We start from the raw sequence: 22,837 nt of genomic DNA on the forward strand, positions 1-22,837 counted from the left end.
CAGTCCTGTTATCTACTACCAACTGATAATAAAGTCTATGATAAGTCAATGTCATTAGTAAAATATATTTATGTATTCAAGTATGTAAATATATTCTTCGAATAAACCTACTCACGGCCACCGTTTAATATTCAGTGTTCATCTAATCGTCAAATAGGTTGTTTATCTTCGCGCGCGCATCAGACGGGATGATATAAAGAAAAATATTATTTTAGATTATTGCGAAAAACACATGTTTAATGTTTTTTTTTTTCTAGCAAAACTAGTAGTTAGCAACAGTGTGCGGGGCGCCTCGGTGCGAGTGCCGATACGCTCGTGTTCGCGATAGTGCTTGTTTGCGAGTCGTTTTTGTTGATCGACACCTACATCGACCAAGTAGTTTTATATGAAAGTTAAATAAAAATAGAATAATTATTAAAAATTGTGTGAACACGGAAAGTACTTGATGTAAGTATAATAATTAATTATTAAATATTTTAATTTTACTAGTGTATAACCTTGTATTGAAACGGAATGAGAGATTAAGTACACCTAATATGTTTTTATAAACATACGTTAATATTTATTTTGATAATTTTTAAGTATATCAGTTGTGTGAATATATTTTATTTCTATGAAACGAATAAATATAAAGTTAGGAGTAACACTAACCAGTTCATAGGTCCGATAATAGAGTAACTACATACTTGTACATAAACCGGTGTGAACAAAAATAACCTTCGCCTGCCCACGTAAACATCCGAAAATATTTTCTTAATTTAGTGTTAGTACACGATAACAATTGTAGTTATATATTCCGTGACAATACTTGAATATTTTGACCACTTGCTCCACTGCAATGGTGCATTATATACAATAGGTATCTTCTTGGTGAAATAAAAGGTTGGAAAAATTATGCATTTTTTACACAACATTATTAATTAAGAAAATATGTTATTATTATATATATACCAAATTACCTATTCATATATTAGGTACATCCACTGGCTCCAAAGTATCTATGAATTGTTGAATTTTAATAATATTTACATAAGGAACCGGTTCCGATACATCGTCGTCAAGCGCAAAGACGTATAAATATCTGTAATATAACTGATTGCAGAAAATAGAGTTTATTATGAATTCAATTATAAGTTTTATTTATATGTTTTATCACGTATACATATAGTATATATTCAGTGTACGTATACATATTCAGTGTTCGTGAATCGTTGTATGTAGTACGTACATATACCTATACCTACATAAGCGACGATTAGCACTTAGCAACCGGTTGGCCCTCAAATTATTTGCCAGTCTAGATGCCTACATAAAAAAAATGTATGTGCTGTATTTTTATTATATTTATAAATAAAATAAGAATGTCTTACTTCCATTTATTCTGCAAGCAATTTTATTCAAGTCTTATTAATATATTCTAAAGACTATCTCTGTTTCTTTTAATAATCTAAAAGGTACCTTGTAAGAAAAGATTTAAATTCTATATGTTATGCAATAGATGTAGGTATCACAACACAATAAACCATCTAATCATTAATATATTCTATATAAAGAAATATAACAATTTACGTACCTAAATACTTGTAACTTCTACTATTATAGGTACATAAAATAATAAAAATATAGCCCTTTAATAAAGTATTAAAATCTTTACTTGTAACTTACACTGCACTTACTACTTACACTGCAACATATTAGCGTAAATAGGTAATAAGTAGATAGGTATTGTTGATCATTGTATGATACAAATAATATCATAATCACTATAATTAACAAGATCCCTGAAGAAGACACAACACAGACACTGAATCATTAAAATAAAAATGTCGAAAAGTCATTGAACCCATTAATTTTATTGGATAAATAAAGAATTAAATTATGTTCTCTTCGTACGAACGTATGTATAATAGAGTAAAAGTTATTTTTGAATCGGAATGTGTATTTATAAGTGTAATAATGTGTGTGACCGACCGCACATTATCCGATGTTTTCTGTTAGAAAGGGCTGTTTTTTAATTAATTAATTGTAATTCTACGTATACGTAATATAATAATCAATATTATAGTAAAATAATATTAGTAGAAAATATTTTTATAGGCTATTTGTAATGGCACTTTATTTGCCCTTTAAAAACTTAATCCATTTTGAAAACTTTCGCGTATTTAGAAATCTATACTAACATTAATTAACATGGTCTTTACTTCATGAATAAATTAAAAAGACATAGGAACAGTATATTTTACATTTTTATGGCATTATGGTAGATCTTAGATGCTCAGATCTATGTAGTTCCAATCCTCAGGAATACCCAACGTCAGATCTGATAAATAATTAACTATTCTTTTTAAATACATTTTTAAAATAATTCTTCTCAATATTATAATCATGACGTCAACTCTGATGTAGTCGCGGGTAAAAGTAATATAAATATTTTCATTAAAAACCTTTGGATATCTTCATTATTGCCAAATGGAATTATTTACAGATTTTGACTAAATATAAACTCTATTCTTCTTGAATTTTCGTTGAAAATCTTATGGTTAGAGTTTATAGAGTTACATCCTCTACTAAATATAACGTTTTTTCTTTGTCTCCGAATATGCTGTATAATATTTTGTTAGGTGTGTCATGATTCTAACATCAATTCCTTGATGATGAAGCTAGAGGAAACATAAAAATATAGAGGAATACACAAAGCTTTGTCTTACCGGACTAACACTTCGTAAGTTCGGAACTACTGAAAACTAATATGGCTGTTGATATAACTCAGAGACTTAAGAACAAATATAAAAAACTAGTTCTCACTTTTAAAGTAACACGTAGATAATACAGACTACTCTAGAGACTATCCATGCAGCTCGGTGTTTATACTATATAATTTCAATTTTCCATATTCTTCTTTACTCCATTGTTATTCGGAACTATCTCTAATAAAAAGAGACTAACAATAAGTTAATAAAATAACTAAAATAAATTATCATAGGAAGTGTATAATACCTAAATATACGAAAATTCCAACCTTTTGAGCTTTCCTCGACCTAGTAAAATGATCTACGTTTGACGTTATAGATTGTAGCTATATTTATATATAATAGATAGGTATATAGATGCAATAAATTTTCCATAAATAGATACACGTGTTGGTTTAATCATAATACAAAGTAGTAGGAGCAATATAATGCGCATCAGAGTTCACAATAACTCATTTCGTCGCCCTTCGCCCTTCGAGCTCAGGTGAATGTCGAGACGCTTAAAATATTGTTGTCGAAAACGATATTTCTTCGGCTGTAAAATGTCTCAACCGCTTTCACTGCAAGCCCCAAGTTTTTCGTGTAGTGATTTATGTTTAATTAGAATGTCCTTCACGTTTTTATGTACTTAATTCTAAAAATTTTCCACAATTTCTCGACAAGGGTTCAACTCACAGCGTCCAAAGTTTTAATATAAGACTAAATTTACTGTGTCAAAAATACACCTACTAATAAAGGGTCAATTTATTAGTATATTTACACAAGAATATTTTGCTGATATCCGCATATTGTTTGATAGGTACCTACTGCATTTTAAGATAAATTAATAGGTATTGTTTATATAATTGTAAAAGATAAGCCGATATTAGTTCAAAATATATGACCTCCCATTCGCCTTTGATAGGTGGGTACAGTTCACAGACTTATCTATCTTTTACCTAGAATATTATTTTCTCATGAATATTAATAAACATATTCAGATGGGTATAAAAATAGTCAAAACTATGTAGACCGTTTTTTTATTACAACTACACTTTTAACACTTATTTATCATTAATCTTATGTAGATACTATACGTGTATTTGAAATATACTCGGGTATGCAAGATTGAGTAACCTTGTCGCATTGATTATACGGTAATCTGATTTAAAAACAGTTCGAATTGTCAAAAAAATCATTGTGAAAAAGTGCATATTAAAATGTTTTTATAGGTACAGATTATGTCATACTCAAAAAATAAAGTCATGTCAAGGTGAAAACCGTTAAACTGATCATAACTTACATGCATCTTGCCTACTTTATAGCAATAACCCTCGACCCACCTGAATCCAATGCCAATAATATACCTACTGTTATAAATTGTATTATTTTACTGTTTTTATAGTAAAGACATCATGTAAATACTACTAACGCCATTTTTGCCATTCGTTATCCGACATATATATTAGATAAAAATATTTAAAAAGCGGTTAAAAAAAAGAATGACAATGATAAAACTTTACTAAGTAAGAAAAAGCGTACAATAACGATAAAATTTCATCGAAACAAACTCATGATGTACAACTAGTACTAATAATACGATAATATGTTTATCCAACAGCGTCGTGTAAAGGGTTGTAACCACAGACATCTCAACCATCAATGTGTTTTCCGGAAATTAACCGCTGTCGGTTATGTATGCAGGTAGGTACTGCCACATATTCAGAATTTCAGATACCTCCCACATACTTACAATATTATGGACATGTAGGTTTATAGGTACTGAAACGTTATATGTATTAATACTAAAACCAAACTGGAAAAATATTATACTCACCAACGTGTACTATTAGCTATAATATAATTGTACATTACAAAATCAATACCCTTACTGGTATTACAATTTTTGTTTGCGCATTGAAAAAATCGTAACGTAAAAACGGTAAATTTTCCATATAATAATAAAAAATAGGATCTTCTCTGTAACAATGATACTTGACAAAACAATTGAGATCTCTTTAAAGAGCTATTACATCCATTCTTTTCATATAATGTTTTATTTCAGCAGCAATTTATGCTCATTTACCTGATACCTATTACATATATCATGAGCATATTAACTAAATATGTGAAAAACAAATATTAGATATATATATTATGTTTCTTTTTAAGAATTTCTGAAGGGCATGCTCGTGGAGATATTTAATATTCTTTTCTGAGAAAACAATGGCATCACACATGTAATACAATGTAGTGACTCGTCATTTTTCCATTTGGGTTTATTTAGCTAATCGGATTTTAAAATGAGCACTTGTTACTTAGCAGACCCCTCCCGTGTTCCATTAATCTTTTTAAGATTTTTCTGACAAGGTGAAATGCAAAGTAGGATTATCAGATTTGCGGAAATGTTTTGACAAATTGTTTCTTTCCCTATATTACGTCGGCAAATTAAATTATAAATGTTATTACCAGAATACTGAATGGATTTGATTTTGTTTGAATGTATAAAAAACTAAGCACAAACTTAACAATGCGTGGGTAAGTACGACAAAGTAAAGATTGAATTTTTAATTCAATAGGCGAGTTGATTCGGTGAATAAGAATTGCTATTGCCAATCATGAATAACAACCATCAGTTTGTATATGACGTTGATTGTTTGTAATAAATATCGATTAATTATCATATAAAAAGAAGCGAGGTGCGACAAGTTTCAGATAATATTGTAGATAGATATTATCGGCAGTAGGTACCTTATGAAATTGTAAGCAACCAGTTTGGAGGTATTTTTACAAACTAATATTTTTCAGTTCAAACCCTAGAAAGGTGTCATATCTCCATACAATACAATTATACAATTTTTATTTTATCATTGATCGTATTTTTAACTGGCTGTCAAAATGATGAATTGAGAGGTGATTTTTATAAAAACTAAAGGAATTACAATGTTTTTATTAAATTGATATAGCTAATAATTTCCGTGTTCTTTTATAGTTTTTGTAGGCAAATTTTGTAGGGCAAATGATCTTGATACGTTCGGTAGTCAGTTTTGCAATATAAATCACAATATGGTTATATTGAACTAATATTAAAAATATTATTACATTTCTAGTTTAGTATTATTGTTATTTATATTTTACATCATAAACATCATATATGTACATCTGTAAATTCAACATTCATTATCAGAAATATACGGTAAACAGTATTGTTTGTAAATCATAATAATATAATAAGACTTTTCTGATAACTTGCTGAATTTTCTATACTGTACGCATGATTAAACAGTGTTGACATACATGTTTATCAGTAGGACGACCAAATATAAAATAATAATGACCAAATATTTGGTATCTACCCCGGCAGTGATTACATTACATATTATATGTAGGTAAGGACGGCTGTTATGGCATATTTGTAATTACTACTAATGTAAAAAATTCAATAACTACCTACTATGTTACAGTGTATTGAGAGTAAGAAATATAGTATTATTATTTTGCACTGCGTCTACGGCTGCATACTCGTATAATTGTTTATTCGAAAACCATACTCAAATTGGTCAAACTGCGATTGGTATCTGAAATTAGCGCATATAAACGCAATACTTTAAAATATTGGAGTCTGTATAACTGTAACACAGAATATTTCCGACATTGAGAAATCTATAAGGCTTGTAAATACTAGGAAGGACTTCATTTTCGGCAATCAATTTCTTGTTATAATATAGTAGGCATGTGTATGTGCCTGTACAAAACAAGTTACATAAATTTATGTAGCATTCTACGTATCTATACACCTACGTTATAGATTAATAATTTTCGATAATTATAATATAATTTAATATATTTGCATACCTCCTGACATGTGACTATGGCAACAATGCTATCGAAATCTAAGTCTATATCTCTATTATTTTTTATCTATCTGTACCTAATATGTAAACAAAAATAAACGTAGCTATTGAATTGGCAAAATTTGATAATATTATTTTTACATAATTGCTTTTTTTTTATAATTAGACTTGCATTGCTAAGAACAAAATACTTTCTGTATGAAGACATGTAATACAATTACAGTTAAGTAGCATTACAAGTTAGTCTATATAACAATTTGAAACTATGTAATATTAAATTTAGATTTAGGTCACATAAATGCTGTTTATGTATGAGAGGCGTAAGAGAGTAAGAGGCTACCACTAACCATTAGATCTGCCAACACGTTTTACAATTTCAGTTATACAAAATAAAGAAGTCAACAAATATCCAATTAGTTTACAAAATTATGCGAACGAGTTCAATTTCTCTAAAGAAGTAATAAGTATCGTTATCTTCTCGTGGGTGTACACAGGTTGTTACTATGACTTCTATATGTATATATAAATAGTTAAACAAAACGTAAGCGAAACGTGGTCATAAACTTGAGCACTTGTGTCATAACTTGACAATGTAGGTACTAACTACTACTAGACAAAATGGTTAATACTGGAGAAAATTATAATAGTAGTGTAGTATTTATTATATTTGTAGCTACATTTCTTTATATTAGTAAAGATACAGATACTTAACCCTTTGCACTCCAGCCTAGTAACTCATATAGAATACTAATAACTCAAGCAATGTATTAATTACAAGTATATACCTATAATCTAAAAGAAAAATGGAGTCATTGCAATAACACAAAACATTTATTTCTTACATATTTTATAAAGAAACATATTCTAACTAATATTATAAAAGAAAAACATAAATTATAGCCACAACAGTGGATTATAATGTTGCAAATACAGCGACAACGGATTGCAAAGGGTTAAAATATGAAAGTATCCATATTGACATTTTATATACGTCTCGTGTCAGTCTATTTGCAACCTTTTTGTAACTAAACAGCTGTACGGATTTCATTAAAATTTAATGGTAAGATTAATTATGTTACGGGCCGGATATGGGCTGTTTGTATACTTAAAAAATAATCTTAAAAAAGGACTCTTGTGCAAACGGATTTGTGGGTTACATCTAGTATTTCGAAGATCAAAAATTCAAGACAAGAAAATGTATAGGCCTGTAGACATTGCATATTATATTAGTACAAATATTTAAATTAGTCTATCTGTGTGCCATATTCCATTCAAATACGTTCAGTAATTAAGCCATGTTATGAATAAACTTCTAACTATCTAAACAACTTTACACTATTCATAATATTGCTGAGCTCCGTTTATTTCCGTATCTAATGAAAATATATTAAACGCCATCATATCAACAAAAAAGTAATCTAGAAGTTTATAAATACAGGTAACAGAAATATATATAAGTAGTAACTATTATTATTATTAACATAATTTAATTGTACAACTAAGAACCTAAAATTAAAAACCTTAAAAAATATAATATAATAACTAAAATATATTATTAAAAGGAGTCCCTTTAGGCAAGGTTTATCTAATTCTAAAAGTTTTTATTTGCCATGATTTTGGGGAATCATGTTTATTGCAGAATTTGTGCCTATTTCAACAACAAATAATTAATAGTCTGTACGTACCATTGTTGAAAAGCTTTTCTCTCCTTCCGTTCCATTTCCGAACCCTAATGATATCTATTGATTGGAGCTTTGAATGGAAACAAGTATCTCGATATCTGTAAAATTTATATTATGTTTAACAAACTAGTCTGGAGTCTACAAGTATGATACATATTTTAGGTTCATTTAGTAGTTTTATGTGTGTACTTGTACACACTACAATTGATTTATTCACTAAGCTTTATTTATTATCCTGATTTCAAGAGGATATATGTTATTTAACATACCTCTTAGAACTATAATGACACCCGGATTTTCCCAGAATCTTTACCTGAGTCTACTACTGTATATCAATATCAGTTACTAGTATACCTGTATAATAATATTTATTAGATAGATTAGTGGTGGCCCAGCGATTGAAATTTTAGCCTTATTATTTTAAATTATAACATTATAAAGGTTCTATATACAAATAATATTAAAGACAATATTTGTTCTCAATTTGACCCCAGACTTTAACAATAAAGAAAAAAGAAAAAAGTATATATGTGTGTGTGTGTCAAATACAGGGCAGTATGTGTAGTATTTTTTTCCTTCTGTTTCCTTTTCACAGCGAAACGGCTGAACGGATTTTAATGAAATTTTAAGTGCAATCAGATTGTTTTCTGTGTATGGGCATTGCCTATCTATTATAACAAAAAAGAGGATGAAATTGGGTGTAATTACTAGTATTATTAATATGAAAGTGTGTCTATTCGGTACATATCTTTTCGGGATTACAAGGCTGAATGCAACTTAGTTAAATTAACTCGTAAAATATATATAATGAATTTCCTCATTATATTATTAATAATTATCCTCATACTACTATTCTCCAATATAAGAATATTGGAGAATAGTAGACGAAGTTGCGATATCGAAGGGTTATGGCTAGCTGTATTATATATATATATATAATAGATGAATAGATGGTGAATTATTTGTTTCCAGTGTGCGGGAGTTTATGATGACTCCGACAAATGGCGAGGCCGTGGAGGCACCCCGTGTAGTGGTACTGGATGGCGGGTTCTCCACACAGCTGTCTTGCCACGTTGGTCACGTTATAGATGGAGACCCACTATGGAGTGCTCGTTTTCTTCACACGCATCCCGATGAAGTCATCAATACACATCTTGATTTTCTTAGAGGTACTATACGTCTTCATGTTTTGAAATTAGAAGTAAAAGTTGGAAGTAAATATTTATTTGTTAAAATACAAAAACTCAGGATTGGAGGATATTGCACATTTTAAAGATCTTTATACAAATATTGAAGATTCCATACTTAACCTATAAAACTTGTAACAAAGTGGTTGGAATATAAGTTTTATCCTACAGAATTTTTATGTGGATACTAAAACTCACATAGAGAGGATATAACATAGTCAACAAACCGAACTGCTTGGTTTTATTCAAGTTTTTGACAGTTTATAGATCAGTATACGTCCAACCCATCTGCAGACTGCATCATATAATATGCAAACTTGTGTTTTTCCATTTATATATTTTTTATTTATATAGTTATTTCAATAAATAATATTTTAAAAGTACCTTTCATAGAAATATTATGTTTATATTAACTGTGGCGCCAAAGATCCCAACAATGTTGCATACATAATTCATTCGTAGCATTACATTATGCTTCTTAGTTGTTGAATAAAAATAGCTCTCCCTATATAATGAGATGTGACAACTGTTGCCTACCGCCCTTGGCACCTCGCATTCGTTGCCACTTCATAGGACTAATGTGTTATGACTCTTGTGTCAGACATTGCACTGGCTGTAAATCTTAACCTTTTGAACGAAACAACAACCCTCACATTGTCACATTATTTGCTATAGAAAAAGATAACATTAACAAGCCACTTTAACAAACTTTATCACAAATGTACATGTAGAACATGTATTATTGAAAAAAAAAATAAAGCGGTAAAGACATGGACAATTATCATTATTTCTTAAATATCATGACAACTAAGAATATAAATCCATTTTAGCCAATTATACGAAAGAAACATCTAAGTTAAAGTGATTTACTGTAAATGGCGATGGTATAATTAGTAACGAAATAAAAAAAATGTAAAAATATGATGTTTATGTTTGCACGGGTTAAAACTATTAAACTTTATGGATGTCGTACTGCTACTTGTTGTTGTACCTAAACATCAATATTGTTACGGTACTTCTCCTTTCACGACGGTAAGGGGCAGAGTTCCCAAGGGGAAATTAAGTAAGAAATAGGCCACGTTTGCTCTAACGGACAAACACAGTTTGAAAACAGCAAACGGCAGCTCATAGACCTTTTATTCAAATAGAAACGATTTTCGTGATATAAAAATATATCTAATGAAAGCAAGAAGTTACATTATTGTTATGGAAAAATACAAACCTTATATGCTATGTTATTACTAAATACATGTTATCGGTTAATTTATTTTATCTCGTCTACTGTCGCTAAGCACTGTGTACTGTATATTGTAATCTAGTTCCAAGTGAGCAGATTAATATTTTTAACATTGATGTATGTACATTACGAATAATGAGTTGGTACTCTTCGTACAGATACACGTATAGTAAATAATATATGGACTAACGCAACAACTGGCCCGGAAAGTTCGCTAATTTATTCGTATAAACTTTCTACTAATGGACAAGAAAAGTATAAAACAATTTGGAAAGGTACTGGTTTTACAGACAATATTAGTTTAATTTTTATATATTCAAAACCTAACCTATTAATATTTAAAAAAACCTGTTTCAGTTGTATAAGAAATATTGAATTTTTATCTTATATCATATATTCTTTCATTTTTCTCCTTCAACAAAAGTCTGTTTGCATTTATGTCTATGACTATTTTAAGCAACGACTTTTTATATTTATATCTATTTGTTTATATGCAGATAGCCAATTTTCGTGAAGTTATTTCCATTATACACAATTTCCACTTTTATCCTCCGACAAACATTATCTTCTAGCGGTTAAGTAAACAAGCACTTCATTGACCACAGTCAACGTCGACATCTACCTGATGATAACATATTTATAGCTTTAAATTAAGTATAATAGTAACAAAATAATTATGTTTTCTGCATTGTCATCCTCAAATAACAAACAATTTTTCATAATACTATTCATATTGATACTAGCTATCTAGTCAGAAGTTTAAGTAGCAAAGTCAGAAAAACATACTCCCTCTATTAAATAGGACTAATGATTTAAATTTTTCTAAGGATTATTCACTAATTACCAGAAATTCTGTCCCTACCTTCTATGTTCTAAATAACATAACACAGTAGCTGATACAATCCAACATATTTGCTGCTACATATCTGATGAATGGTGCTTGTTTACCAACGTCACGCACAACTAACCCCTTTGAACTGCAAAGTAATTGCTTTGTTCCCCATACCAAAGCCAAAGTTTGAATGAATTTCAAGATACACCTACGTACACTGGAAACCGCAAACGAATGCGTAACGACAGAAGCGAGTTCACTTAATGTACCTACGTATCAAAGTGTACATGCGTGTTTTGACGGATTACACGTTAGGTCGCTTTTAGCAGTCATTTTCTTGCATCTGACAGAGGGAGTGCGACCTCGTCTCGTGTCATCGTCCTCTGAAAGCGCTTTTCTTCGCCACAAAACGGACCGTTTCTTTTCATAAGGAAAAGCTGAAAAGTGTCTGCAAGCAAATAACTCCCTTGAGGGCAAAACCTACTGCCTTGCTTTGGTTCGTTGTAAACGAGACATGATATGAAAAAAATATATAAAAAATTGTTGCATGTTCTGCGAGGTTGCAATGACGTTGACATTTTAGGTTTAGAGTATAGGTAGATTAATATCAAGTAAACAACGATTAATGAAACAGTTTTAAAGCCTAATTGCCTAAAGTAAAGATTATGTAAATATTTAATAACTTTCTTATCAGAAGGTAAACATGAACAATCAATTCGAACAAATTCAAAAACTTTGTTGCAAAAACAAGCAATGCTATTATTTACTCGGAGCTTCCTAACTACCTCACATTTGCATACAACAGGGCATCATAGTAGAGGCAAGCACTAGAGAGTAGGTAATACTAGGGCGTCGCTCGCTCGGTGGCGGCGCGGCGTCCTAAGAGCCGGGAGCCCGGATACACAAAGCCGCCGTTGTCATTAATCACCTTGTCTGTCTAATACGTTTCCATTCGCAGGCCGTGCGCCCGTCTTCTATTTATTACATAATTATTTTCTTCGACAACGGTTCCTTTTACCGAACTAACTCGGTTCCTTATTGTTGAGCCACTCTGGGTCACGTTACTTACTAAGTTTTAATAACACTAATTGTTTACGCCTCTTAGCCGCACCCTGCTCACACTTAATAATAGTAACTACGTAGAAGTTCGGCATATTTATCGAGTTAGTTTCCTAATATAAACTTTCAGAGTAGTATATAATATATTCAATTAGAGTTGACAGAATCGGCATGGAGGGATCAATTTTGTATTTTAAAGTATTATAATAAGAGAGTTAATTTCGTTTTCATTACCTCTTTTTGCAATGATGAATATAGGTAGCATTACAAGGAACTAAATTGATGTTTTGCAGCGGGGGCCGACTTGATAATAACAAATACGTATCAAGCGTCGGTTGAGGGTTTTATGGAGCACCTTGGGCTCACTAAACAGCAGAGCTGTGACCTTATAGTGCAAGGTGCTGAGCTGGCTAAACGTGCGCGTGCTCTCTACATAGAAGAGTATCAAGACTACATACAAAATGGTTGGTATCTACCTTTCATTGTTTTGCTTATGATTATTAATCTTTATTATATTTACTACCTAACTAGGTTATTGTCATTAGTACTATATTTGAGAGTTATTTTGGTTTAATACAAGAAGATTAAGAAATTTTAAGTGGCTCTTTTATACAATGATATCAGATACGAGTATCATTATTACTAGTTTAAATATCTCTATATCCGCTCAGTGGACAATTTATTGCTGTAATAACTATACAAAATGTAAAGAATGTTTACATTCTCGTGTAAACAAAAGATTGCTGGGTCCGCATCCCAAGGGTCGGGTGCAAGCACGCATTAATTACACTCTGCAGGGGTTTAAAGTTATTTTGTAGATAAAGTGAAAGTATAGTACAAGTGTATTAGAAAATAAATATGAAGTTGTGAGTAAATAATAAAACCCATTCGACCCGATTGTCAAAGGAGGGTGTAGGTACTCTGGATACTATTTCCTTTCTGAATGTTATGTGATATTTGCTCAAAGGTATATTTTGATAAATGTAGGAAAGGAATTCCGATACATTTATTTAAAGTATTAGTAGGCCGATAAATTATTAATATTGAAAAAATATTAGAAATTAAGTTAAATCGGAGGTAGGTACCAGTTTATTGCCAATATGTACGTTAGTACCAGAATAATATTTTTTTTTTCAAATAATTTGCGTTAGAATATTATTTTATTTTATTTGTCAGCGTTAATGGAATGATCGCATATAATTATTTAAAATTGTATAAAATATTATTTCAAATTAATTTAGAGGCATGTGCAAAGCATGATACCTACTTGTTATTGTCGAAGTGTGATTTTGCAGATGTTAATATATTATTTTATTACTTTGGTCCTAATGCATAAATAATAATAATATATTCTCTCTGATAATTGCATTTTTTTAAATATTTCTGTTATTTAATACGAGGCCATTACTCATGAAGTATTTTAGGACTGTAAGATGTTGAAACATAAAATTATTGTTATTAATTCATGTAAGTATTTACATATATGTATATTCATATTCATACATGTTTGTTTCGACAACACTTGTTGACCACTTCACAGATACAGTAGATAAGTGTACGATATATATCTAATTGTGATCCGTCAATCTAAGTGTCCCCAAGTATCTGCATTATTCCAAGATCACATTGTACATATTTACATGAAACTGTTTCATTACTATTTTTTAGGAATACAGACCAATACATATATCTTACATAACATACGAATTCAATAATAGATACACATTTACATTGCTTTCATTTTATTATTAGCCTTTTTTGTCTTTCTCTGGATTACGCCGTTGCGCACCTTATTATGCTCTTATAATCAACGTCTTAATGTCGTATTTCGTGATCAATAAAATATACGATACGATTTGACAATGTTTCAAAAGAACAATAGAAGAACTGATTGGTTAGAATTGGATTGAAATTGAAAATCTATATTGAAATCAGATTTACTATCTGTTGCCTAGTCTTTGATATTCAGGCTCGTTGCTTTGATAAAATCAGAACAATAATTAATATATACTATGATAAAATTCGCATAGTAGAGAGAAACAAATAAATTTAAATTAAATGAAAATAGGCAATATTTGGGTAAGTTATTTATACATATGTTCCTACTAAAGTAGGTTGTGAGTTGGTAAATTTATATATTGTGCAAGATGTGTAGGTAGCTATAAGTGGGTATGTTATGTAGATGATGAGTTTTCGTAGATGATATACAGGGTATCGGGTAATGAATGGATAAGTCGATTTTTTTCTATATTATTTTACTGTCCTGATAACTATGACCAGAAATAAATGAATTCTATTGGTTTTTTGTTGTTTTCTTATAATACACTAACTGTGCTGATAGATAGAAAGTGAATAGTATGACTAGCTATTGCAGTTTTTTTATTAATACCCAACTAAATTTATTTTTGAAAAATATGCAAAAAAATATTTTTAAGCAAAGTTCTTTCAAACCTCTTGGGTATAAAAAAAATGTATCGCATCGAAAATAAACGACTGACGGTATACAAGACTGCTCAGAAGAGTATTTATTCGAAATTGCAGGGCATGCATATGAGTGGAGGAATACAATTTGAGCATTTACTGTAAATTGTATACATGAAGCACTTTACGATATACTACTTATTAATTCTATTTATATGTATTCTATACCTATATGTAGGTATTTGTCGTAATTAAGTATTTTTGTAAAAAATCGTTATTAGGAAGAGAAAAAAAATAAGATATTCTTATCAGACCTATAGTCATGATGATAGCTTGGAAGATAAGTATCTTGAATACGATAAGTAGAAAATTCAGCTCAAGGGCTGATAACCTATAATATAATATATATCTATATTTATTGATTGGTAACTTTGTAGTTCAGTTCGTACAGATTATATATGTCGAGGCAATTCTTGAAAAGAACGACATTTAAGTTGAGAGTGATTATAACAACCGCCGTTAATACTTGTTATATTTGTAGTAAACCGTTAGCCCACATGTTGTGTTTTTTACGTAATTGGAATGGTAAATAACCTGGAGATCCACCTGATAGTACATGGTAACTATCGCATATATACGAATAGCTCTGGGGAAGGGATTATTAGCAATGGGGATTAGTGACCTCTATTGCTAGCCAACGTATGAGACATTGCTAGAAATAGGGGTGACTAATCGACTCGGGTCGACCTCCACGCGATCCTCCCGGGAACCATCACGGTTAATCCTTGAGGAATCCCACACGGGGGGCTAGTTGGCTGATTGAACTGTCCTAAATAAAATAAAACTACATAAAGTCCACGTTAATTGGACAGTGGTTATCACTTCTCATCAAGTAGACCATAAATTTTTTCGTATATATATATCGTTAATAAGTAACATCTCCATATATTTACCGTAGCTAATAGGTAATGTTTATACTTTTAGGTCAGATACCATTGGTGGTAGGGTCCGTTGGACCCTTCGGGGCGCATCTTCACGACGGTTCCGAGTACGACGGTAGTTATGCGGATACAACATCGATAGAGGTAAATAATTATACGACGTTTAGGTAATAAAAAAATTAACTCACTGGTCAGATCTTGATAAACTTTATAGGGAACCACATGAGAAGACAAATAAAAAAAACTATCATATATCGTTCACTTAAAACAGTGCTGAGGTAACACATAATATAAACCAATTGAGAACCTCATACTTTTTTTAAATCGGTTGAAATATAGGCATAGTCTGCCTATAGCGGAGGTTAAAATGTCTTTCTTTATGTACCCATTTCATTAACTAAAAATATCCTGCATATGATTTTTTACCACATTTTTTTTATTTATTTTAATTCCTAATTCTTTAAAAATCGCTATGTATCACCTATGTTTATTTCTTGGGCGTTGGGTATAAATCATCTGATTATCAAAGACTTAGATGAAAGAGGCAATTTATGTACTTTTTTTAATTGCTGTAGTTTGTACTGTGTGGATATATAACCCAGTTTTTTTTATAAAAGAAAAGCATCTAATTTTCCTATACTTACTTTCCATCTCGTGTCGCTTTCAATTCTTTCTAAATATGTGATTTTTAGAGAAAGACGTTCACGAATCGACCCCAGTGCCATTGGCAAATTGTGTCTACCTAGCTAATATTTACTTATTGGTTTAATAATAAATGAACCTGACTCCCGCCTAATTAGTTCTATTTCTACGTCATCGAGTGCTTTTAGAGGCATTCGCTTCATCAAATCGATTCTATTATGTTAAAGGTAGCTTTCTGACTAAAAGCAGTAAATTCTAAATGAGTATTTTTATTATTGTACATTACGCTGTGAGATTTTAGGGTCCTCTAGGAATTTTCCATACACTTACGAAAATAAAAATAAAACCAGGTATAAATAAACTAGAAACTAATTTATATGTACCCATTTGTTTAAATAGCTATGAATGTGGGCAATCTGCCATTCTCGACACAAGTAGTTATCTGCCTAGTCGACCCAAACTCATGTTAGTAAAAGATCTAATTGTGAACAACCATTGTCATTTACAATTTTCACTTCAGTTCCTAATGAAGAAAAAAAGTCGTTATTATTTCTACGGATCCCTGACGACCATGAATGCATAGCCTAATAAAGGTTGAAAGCGCCAGCTAAATCGTAAAGAGGGCCGTAAAGTTGCCGGCAAATTAAAATTTACATCGCCAATATGAAAAACTCCCTCTTCGTTCCTCGTCTTTTTTTAACTGAAAGCATGTGACTGGGGTGGACAGTTAATTAACGAAATCTAGAACAAATGGTTATCAAAAACAAACATGAAGAAACAAATGTTTGTTTTAATTAATTAACACAACGATGTTTTATACATTAATTTGTACGTTAATGTTATAAAGTTAATGTTGCAAAGTACGAATAAATATTTTTTTCACACCTACTTGAGATTACATTTTATCTACTGCCTTGCAAAATTAATTCACAAACAGAGTTATGGATTTATTGTTTAATAAAATGCCTACTCAAGTAATTAGGTAGTTACAAAAAGTTATGTAGTTAAGGTACCTTACATAAGTTACTAATAAATATGCCAGTATCTAGCAAAAATATAGTTAGCTGCTTTGTTAGTTTGAAAGAAATAAAACTAAGGAATTGAATACAAAGAGCCTCATTTTCTCTTAAACTTTTTAAGCAAATCCTAATTGTGCAATGAACGTTGTGAACGGAGTTAATGAAAGTTGAGCGAGTTTTATTTTACATACCTTAATATTACGTCTCGACGGAATTGCAGAAAAGGATTTAGGTTAGTTACCTAGTTAGTTATAAACACAAGGCGCTAAAATACAACTGCTCTTTTAATTGAAACTCATTAAGTTAGTATTTAAAAGTTTTGCATAGACATACTTAAAAAATATATGATTCATAATAATGAATGCTCACATAGCCGAGGGGCATTCGTTAGGGATAGATACGGGTCATGTAACGTTAAATGCTGTCATCCCTTGGTAGGGAACCATATGGTGGATAAACTTTAGAATTTCTCTACTTCAGAACAGGTATACTTAAAGATAAATATTTCTTAGGCCTTGTCCTAATTATTGATGACAGTTTATTCAGTCAAATTTAAAGCTTCTTTATTTACTAAATAGTCACATTATCCGTCTGAGTTACAAAGTAATTATAGATACTTACTTAGTCTCAGCTGTAACAATTGCCTTTCTTTCTGCTATAAGAATTTTATTAGTAGCTCTAATAGTGATAGTTACTTCATTTAATTTTAAATTACTTCGAGAAGCAGAACATAGTCCAATAAACACATTGCGGATACTTGTTACAAAATGTAGTTAGAAATATCTACAATGTAAGTAGTATATAGTAGTTTCGATACAAATTTGGGAGAGCTATCATACAAAAGAAGATATTTAGTGAAAACTTCTATGGTAGGTATAGCCATATCTGTAGCATATACAGATACTTTTTATCTGCCAATATAATTAATAACATGTACCTACTTTCATAATTTATACACATTTTTAGTCTTAAATATGATTTTCAGACAATGCGTGAATGGCATCGACCGCGAATTCAGGCTCTGGTCGAAGCTGGAGTGGACCTATTAGCTTTGGAGACGATTCCATGTCAAGAGGAAGCCGAGATGCTCTGTGACCTGTTGCGCGAATTTCCAAATATGAAAGCTTGGTTAGCATTCAGTTGCAAGGTTAGTGTGATAGTTCTTTCTAATATTAGAAATGTGACGGTTTTAAAAGTCTAGACCGTTTTGACCGATATTTCGTACACAGATAATATATGATGTCCCAGATTAGCACAGTTTTCATAGTATTTAGAGACTTACGGTCTCGTTGGTGTAGCGGTTTATAGCACACCGCTTTACTTCCGATGGTCGTGGGTTCGATTCCTAGCACGGTGCGAATATTTTCTATTCATGTATATATCATTATTGATGTATATTATGTATGTATTTGAAAAAAATGAAGTATTTATATCAGCTGTCTAATACCCACAACACAAGCTTACCGTGGAACAAGATGGCACTGTGTTAATTGTCCAGAGGTTATTTTCTATTATTACGAGGGTCAAACTGAAAGTTCTTAGAAAATCAAAAACTGATTAAATTAGCAAGTTATTACCTTTATTTTATCTTTTCAAAATAGTGTCCATTCACGTCAATACATCGCTGCATACGATAGAACCACTGAGAAAAGCACTTTGCCCACTCGTCCTTAGGGGTCTCTTTGACGGCCTTCTAAAACGTAGCCACCGAATCCTCGGCGTCCATAAAACGTTTTCCTCGAACTTTTTCTTTCATTTTTCGGAATAAATAAAAATCGCAAGGTACGAGGTCGGAGCTATAAGGCGAATGACCCAGTGGTTCTACGTCTGAGGTCGCCAAATAATCGATCATTTGCCTGGCGGTGTGCGACGAAGCATTGTCGTGGTGAAGGAGGATCCTACTGCGAGGTCGTTTCTCACGCACTTTTTTCAAAACACGTGGCAAACAATTGTTACTGTACCACTCTGCAGTAACTGTTTTTCGATCCTCTAAAACAATTGTCGCGTAATGACCTGTTCTTCCAAAGAACGAGGCCAATATCTTTTTTCCTATGCTTCGACCTCCCTTCACTTTAGTTGGCAACTCCTGAAACACCCACTGAGCTGACTGTCTTTTAGTTTCGGGATCATAACAGTAAATCCAGCTTTCGTCTCCCATAACTATGTTAAACACAGAATTTGAGTCATTAAATCTTTCATGCATTTCACGGCACCAAGCAACCCGACGGAGTTTTTGAGCCTCAGTGAAATTATAAGGTATCCACCGGGCACAAGGCTTCCTGACCGCCAAATGTCTATGGAGGATTTTGTGCACTTGACTCATACCAATCTTTAAGCTTGCCCCGATCTGCTGATAGGTCACTCTTTTGTCAGTCTCTATCATACGCCGCACAACACGGATGTTATCTTCGGTTGTCGCCGTAGGCCGTCCCTCACGCAAATCATCGGTGAGATTAGTGCGACCACGTTTAAACTCATTAAACCAGTTGTAAACAGTGGCACGAGACGGGGCTTCATCGTGGAAGTCCAATAGTAGTCTATCATAACTTTCTTGTTGACTTAGATGACATCGAAAGTCATAAAAAATCATCACACGAAAATTTTCTCGTATTAAGTTCATGATAACGTTACACAGACTATTTTCAATTTGCCGCCTAACCGTAAAACACATGACATACGAATAAATTATATACTCAGTACTATTCGTAAAGAGTTCCATTTTCAAAATTTTAACAATTTTTTTTATTATATTGCTCTCAAGTAGCCAGTTCTAAAAACTTTCAGTGTAGCCCTCGTATAGTATTTAGTGCGCTCGTAATCGTTGGATAAAGCTAGTCTAATATGGGTTGGAAGCATTAGAATATTTTACTAGCTCAACCAGGTGTCTCTTTGATGAATCATTAAAACAGTCCTATTTATACTCTTTGCTGAGTAGATTCTGATAAGTAATTAAAACAGTTAAGTGATTACTAGTTTAATATTGGATGTATACCATTTGAAGAAACATAATGGGGCATTTCTTTTCTTAAAAATATCAGTACCATATAGTGTAATGTTTATGCGTATATCTAAAATATTATAAAAAAATTACAGAGACTAAGTCATTTGTCATAGAGCTGAGAGAATATAACCGTATCTGTAGTCCTTAATATTACAACCTGAAACTACGATGCCCTACAGTCGCATTGGGATTAAGTCTCTTACAGCCATATTTTTCATAAATTTAGGTTTTTTGCACTAATACAGTGCCAGATCAGTCTGCTTTTTAAAATTAAAGATATTGTAATCGTTCTCGTGATCTATCTTCAAAACAAATTTCATTTAGATTTTTTAGAGTCTTGTCAAAATATGACAATCAGTCACTTTCGAGTATATAATATTGGTATAGTTATAAAATATTATGTGTGGATATATGCGTATAATATACAAATATTATTATTTCAGGATAACCAAAGTATAGCTCATGGAGAGAGTTTCCAAAAAGTAGCCAAGAAATGTTGGGAGTCAAACCCTGAACAACTGGTAGCTGTGGGTGTAAACTGTTGCGCGCCGTCATATGTGTCCAACTTACTAAAGGGCTTCAACGACGACCGGCCACATGCCCCCATTCCACTTATCGTCTACCCCAATTCGGGCGAAAAATACAACCCTCAAATAGGGTAAGATTCCGCAGTTAGATAAGTCACCAAAACTTTTATAAGGGCAAACGGGCACACATTTCACGTTGCAGATAGTAGCTACCTATCTACTTGTGAGACATTTGTTACACATACCTACTCTACTGGTACATTGAAACGCAGGTGGTATCTGCTTACATTCTTGTTTTCTCTGTCATTGATAAAGAGCAAAACAAGAGTTAATAAGGTTATTCTTAACTCTCTTAACTCAATAAGGGAATTCAGTATTCTATTCTATTCTATTTGTCCGCCTATTTATTTTTAAAGTTTTAATACAGAATATAACGTATAAATTTGTCTCTTAGCCTCCCTATCCTATTGATAACTTAGACGGAAAATATTGTTATTTATTTATTTATTAAAACTTTAATGCACAGATACACAAATAAAGATGACCATGGCGGACTTAACATCTAGAGGCATTTTCTCCCAGTCAACCATAGGACAAACAGAGATTCATGTGGGCAGTGCATTATAAATACCTAATTTACATATAATACACATAATACATAATACTTACATAAATTAATATATATATATATATATATATATATATATATATATATATATATATATATATATATATATATAGATATATACATACCAATACATATACATACTACATATATACAAATCAACAATGAAAGTCAGGTCATGTTATATTTATTATATGTTAATAAATATAATAAAATTATTAACTCTAATGTAATATTAAATATACACTATATGCTCATTATACCTACCTAACATTACTATATAGCCAAGTAGCTATCCATATAGTTATAGTATATAGTAGAGTATTGTAGTAGATAATAAGTAATAGACAAACTATGGCTGAGGCACGTAGTTATATATTGTTTGTTTAAAATTTCAGATGGATAGACCGGGACAAATGCGAGGCGGTGGAGGTATTCATTCAGGAGTGGCTGGATCTGGGTGTAAGATACGTCGGTGGGTGTTGTCGCACGTATGCAGCCGACGTTTCTCGTATTCGAAACCAAGTGCACTGTTGGAGAGACCGTTATAGTTTCCAAACTAAACAACTGTTGAAGAAGAACGTGATAGCTGAATGAAATTCTATAACATTAGCTATATGACAAAACACATGTCCTAGGCAAAATGTCTCGCATAGATAGGTACATGTGTGACTTTAATTTTTTATTAAAAATGAGGATCTTATTCTCTTCAAGCCAAAATCATTAGGCTTAAATATAGTTGTCGTATAAAGCGGTTTTCGCAGAATTTCTGGTCTTCGTGATTAGGTAGGTCAGTAAGTCTATTTGCAAATATACCCACTCATAAATGTCACTTTTAATATACAGCAAAAATCTTTATTGGGAAGAAGCATTAGCAGATGCGTTTACGACCCCATAAAACGAGTTTGTGCACCAGCGACCAAATTAAATGAAATGTCTCCTATTTAAACGGGACGAAATATCCACCTAAGAGGTCAAGAATACAGTGCTGCAGTGACTGAATGTACCTATTATTATTTGAGAAAATGTTAAATAACTACGTATTGTGCCATCAATTAGAGAAAATACTTGGACAATTATA

The 22,837-nt window shown here is 31.6% G+C and overlaps 1 protein-coding gene across 2 annotated transcripts; it reads left to right on the forward strand.

Annotated features, from left to right (window-relative positions):
- The first annotated feature begins 310 nt into the window (after positions 1 to 310).
- On the forward strand, positions 311 to 22,715 carry LOC131853622 (uncharacterized). 2 transcript variants are annotated; one of them, XM_059204588.1, is made up of 8 exons: positions 311 to 447; positions 4,351 to 4,433; positions 9,238 to 9,434; positions 12,874 to 13,044; positions 15,986 to 16,086; positions 18,589 to 18,750; positions 21,048 to 21,262; positions 22,155 to 22,715. In XM_059204588.1, exons 3-8 carry the CDS (start codon positions 9,251 to 9,253, stop codon positions 22,351 to 22,353), a joined length of 1,032 nt encoding a protein of 343 aa, XP_059060571.1. In that variant the 5' UTR covers positions 311 to 447; positions 4,351 to 4,433; positions 9,238 to 9,250; the 3' UTR covers positions 22,354 to 22,715. The 2 variants fall into 2 exon arrangements, with proteins under 2 accessions (XP_059060571.1, XP_059060570.1); XM_059204587.1 differs by lacking the exon at positions 4,351 to 4,433.
- Positions 22,716 to 22,837: the final 122 nt, after the last annotated feature.

The sequence above is a fragment of the Achroia grisella genome, unplaced genomic scaffold (genome assembly GCF_030625045.1).
Source record: "Achroia grisella isolate CSIRO2021 unplaced genomic scaffold, CSIRO_AGI_Agris_v1 utg903, whole genome shotgun sequence".
NCBI classification, from domain to species: Eukaryota; Metazoa; Arthropoda; class Insecta; order Lepidoptera; family Pyralidae; genus Achroia; species Achroia grisella.

What these genes read in the sequence shown, in the direction of transcription:
- LOC131853622 (XM_059204588.1), top strand. Translation starts at nt 9,251, where the DNA reads ATGATGACTCCGACAAATGGCGAGGCCGTGGAGGCACCCCGTGTAGTG. An exon ending in CGGATACAACATCGATAGAG is followed by an intron (nt 16,087 to 18,588) that starts GTAAATAATTAT and finishes TATGATTTTCAG; the next exon opens with ACAATGCGTGAATGGCATCG. An exon ending in AAATACAACCCTCAAATAGG is followed by an intron (nt 21,263 to 22,154) that starts GTAAGATTCCGC and finishes TTAAAATTTCAG; the next exon opens with ATGGATAGACCGGGACAAAT.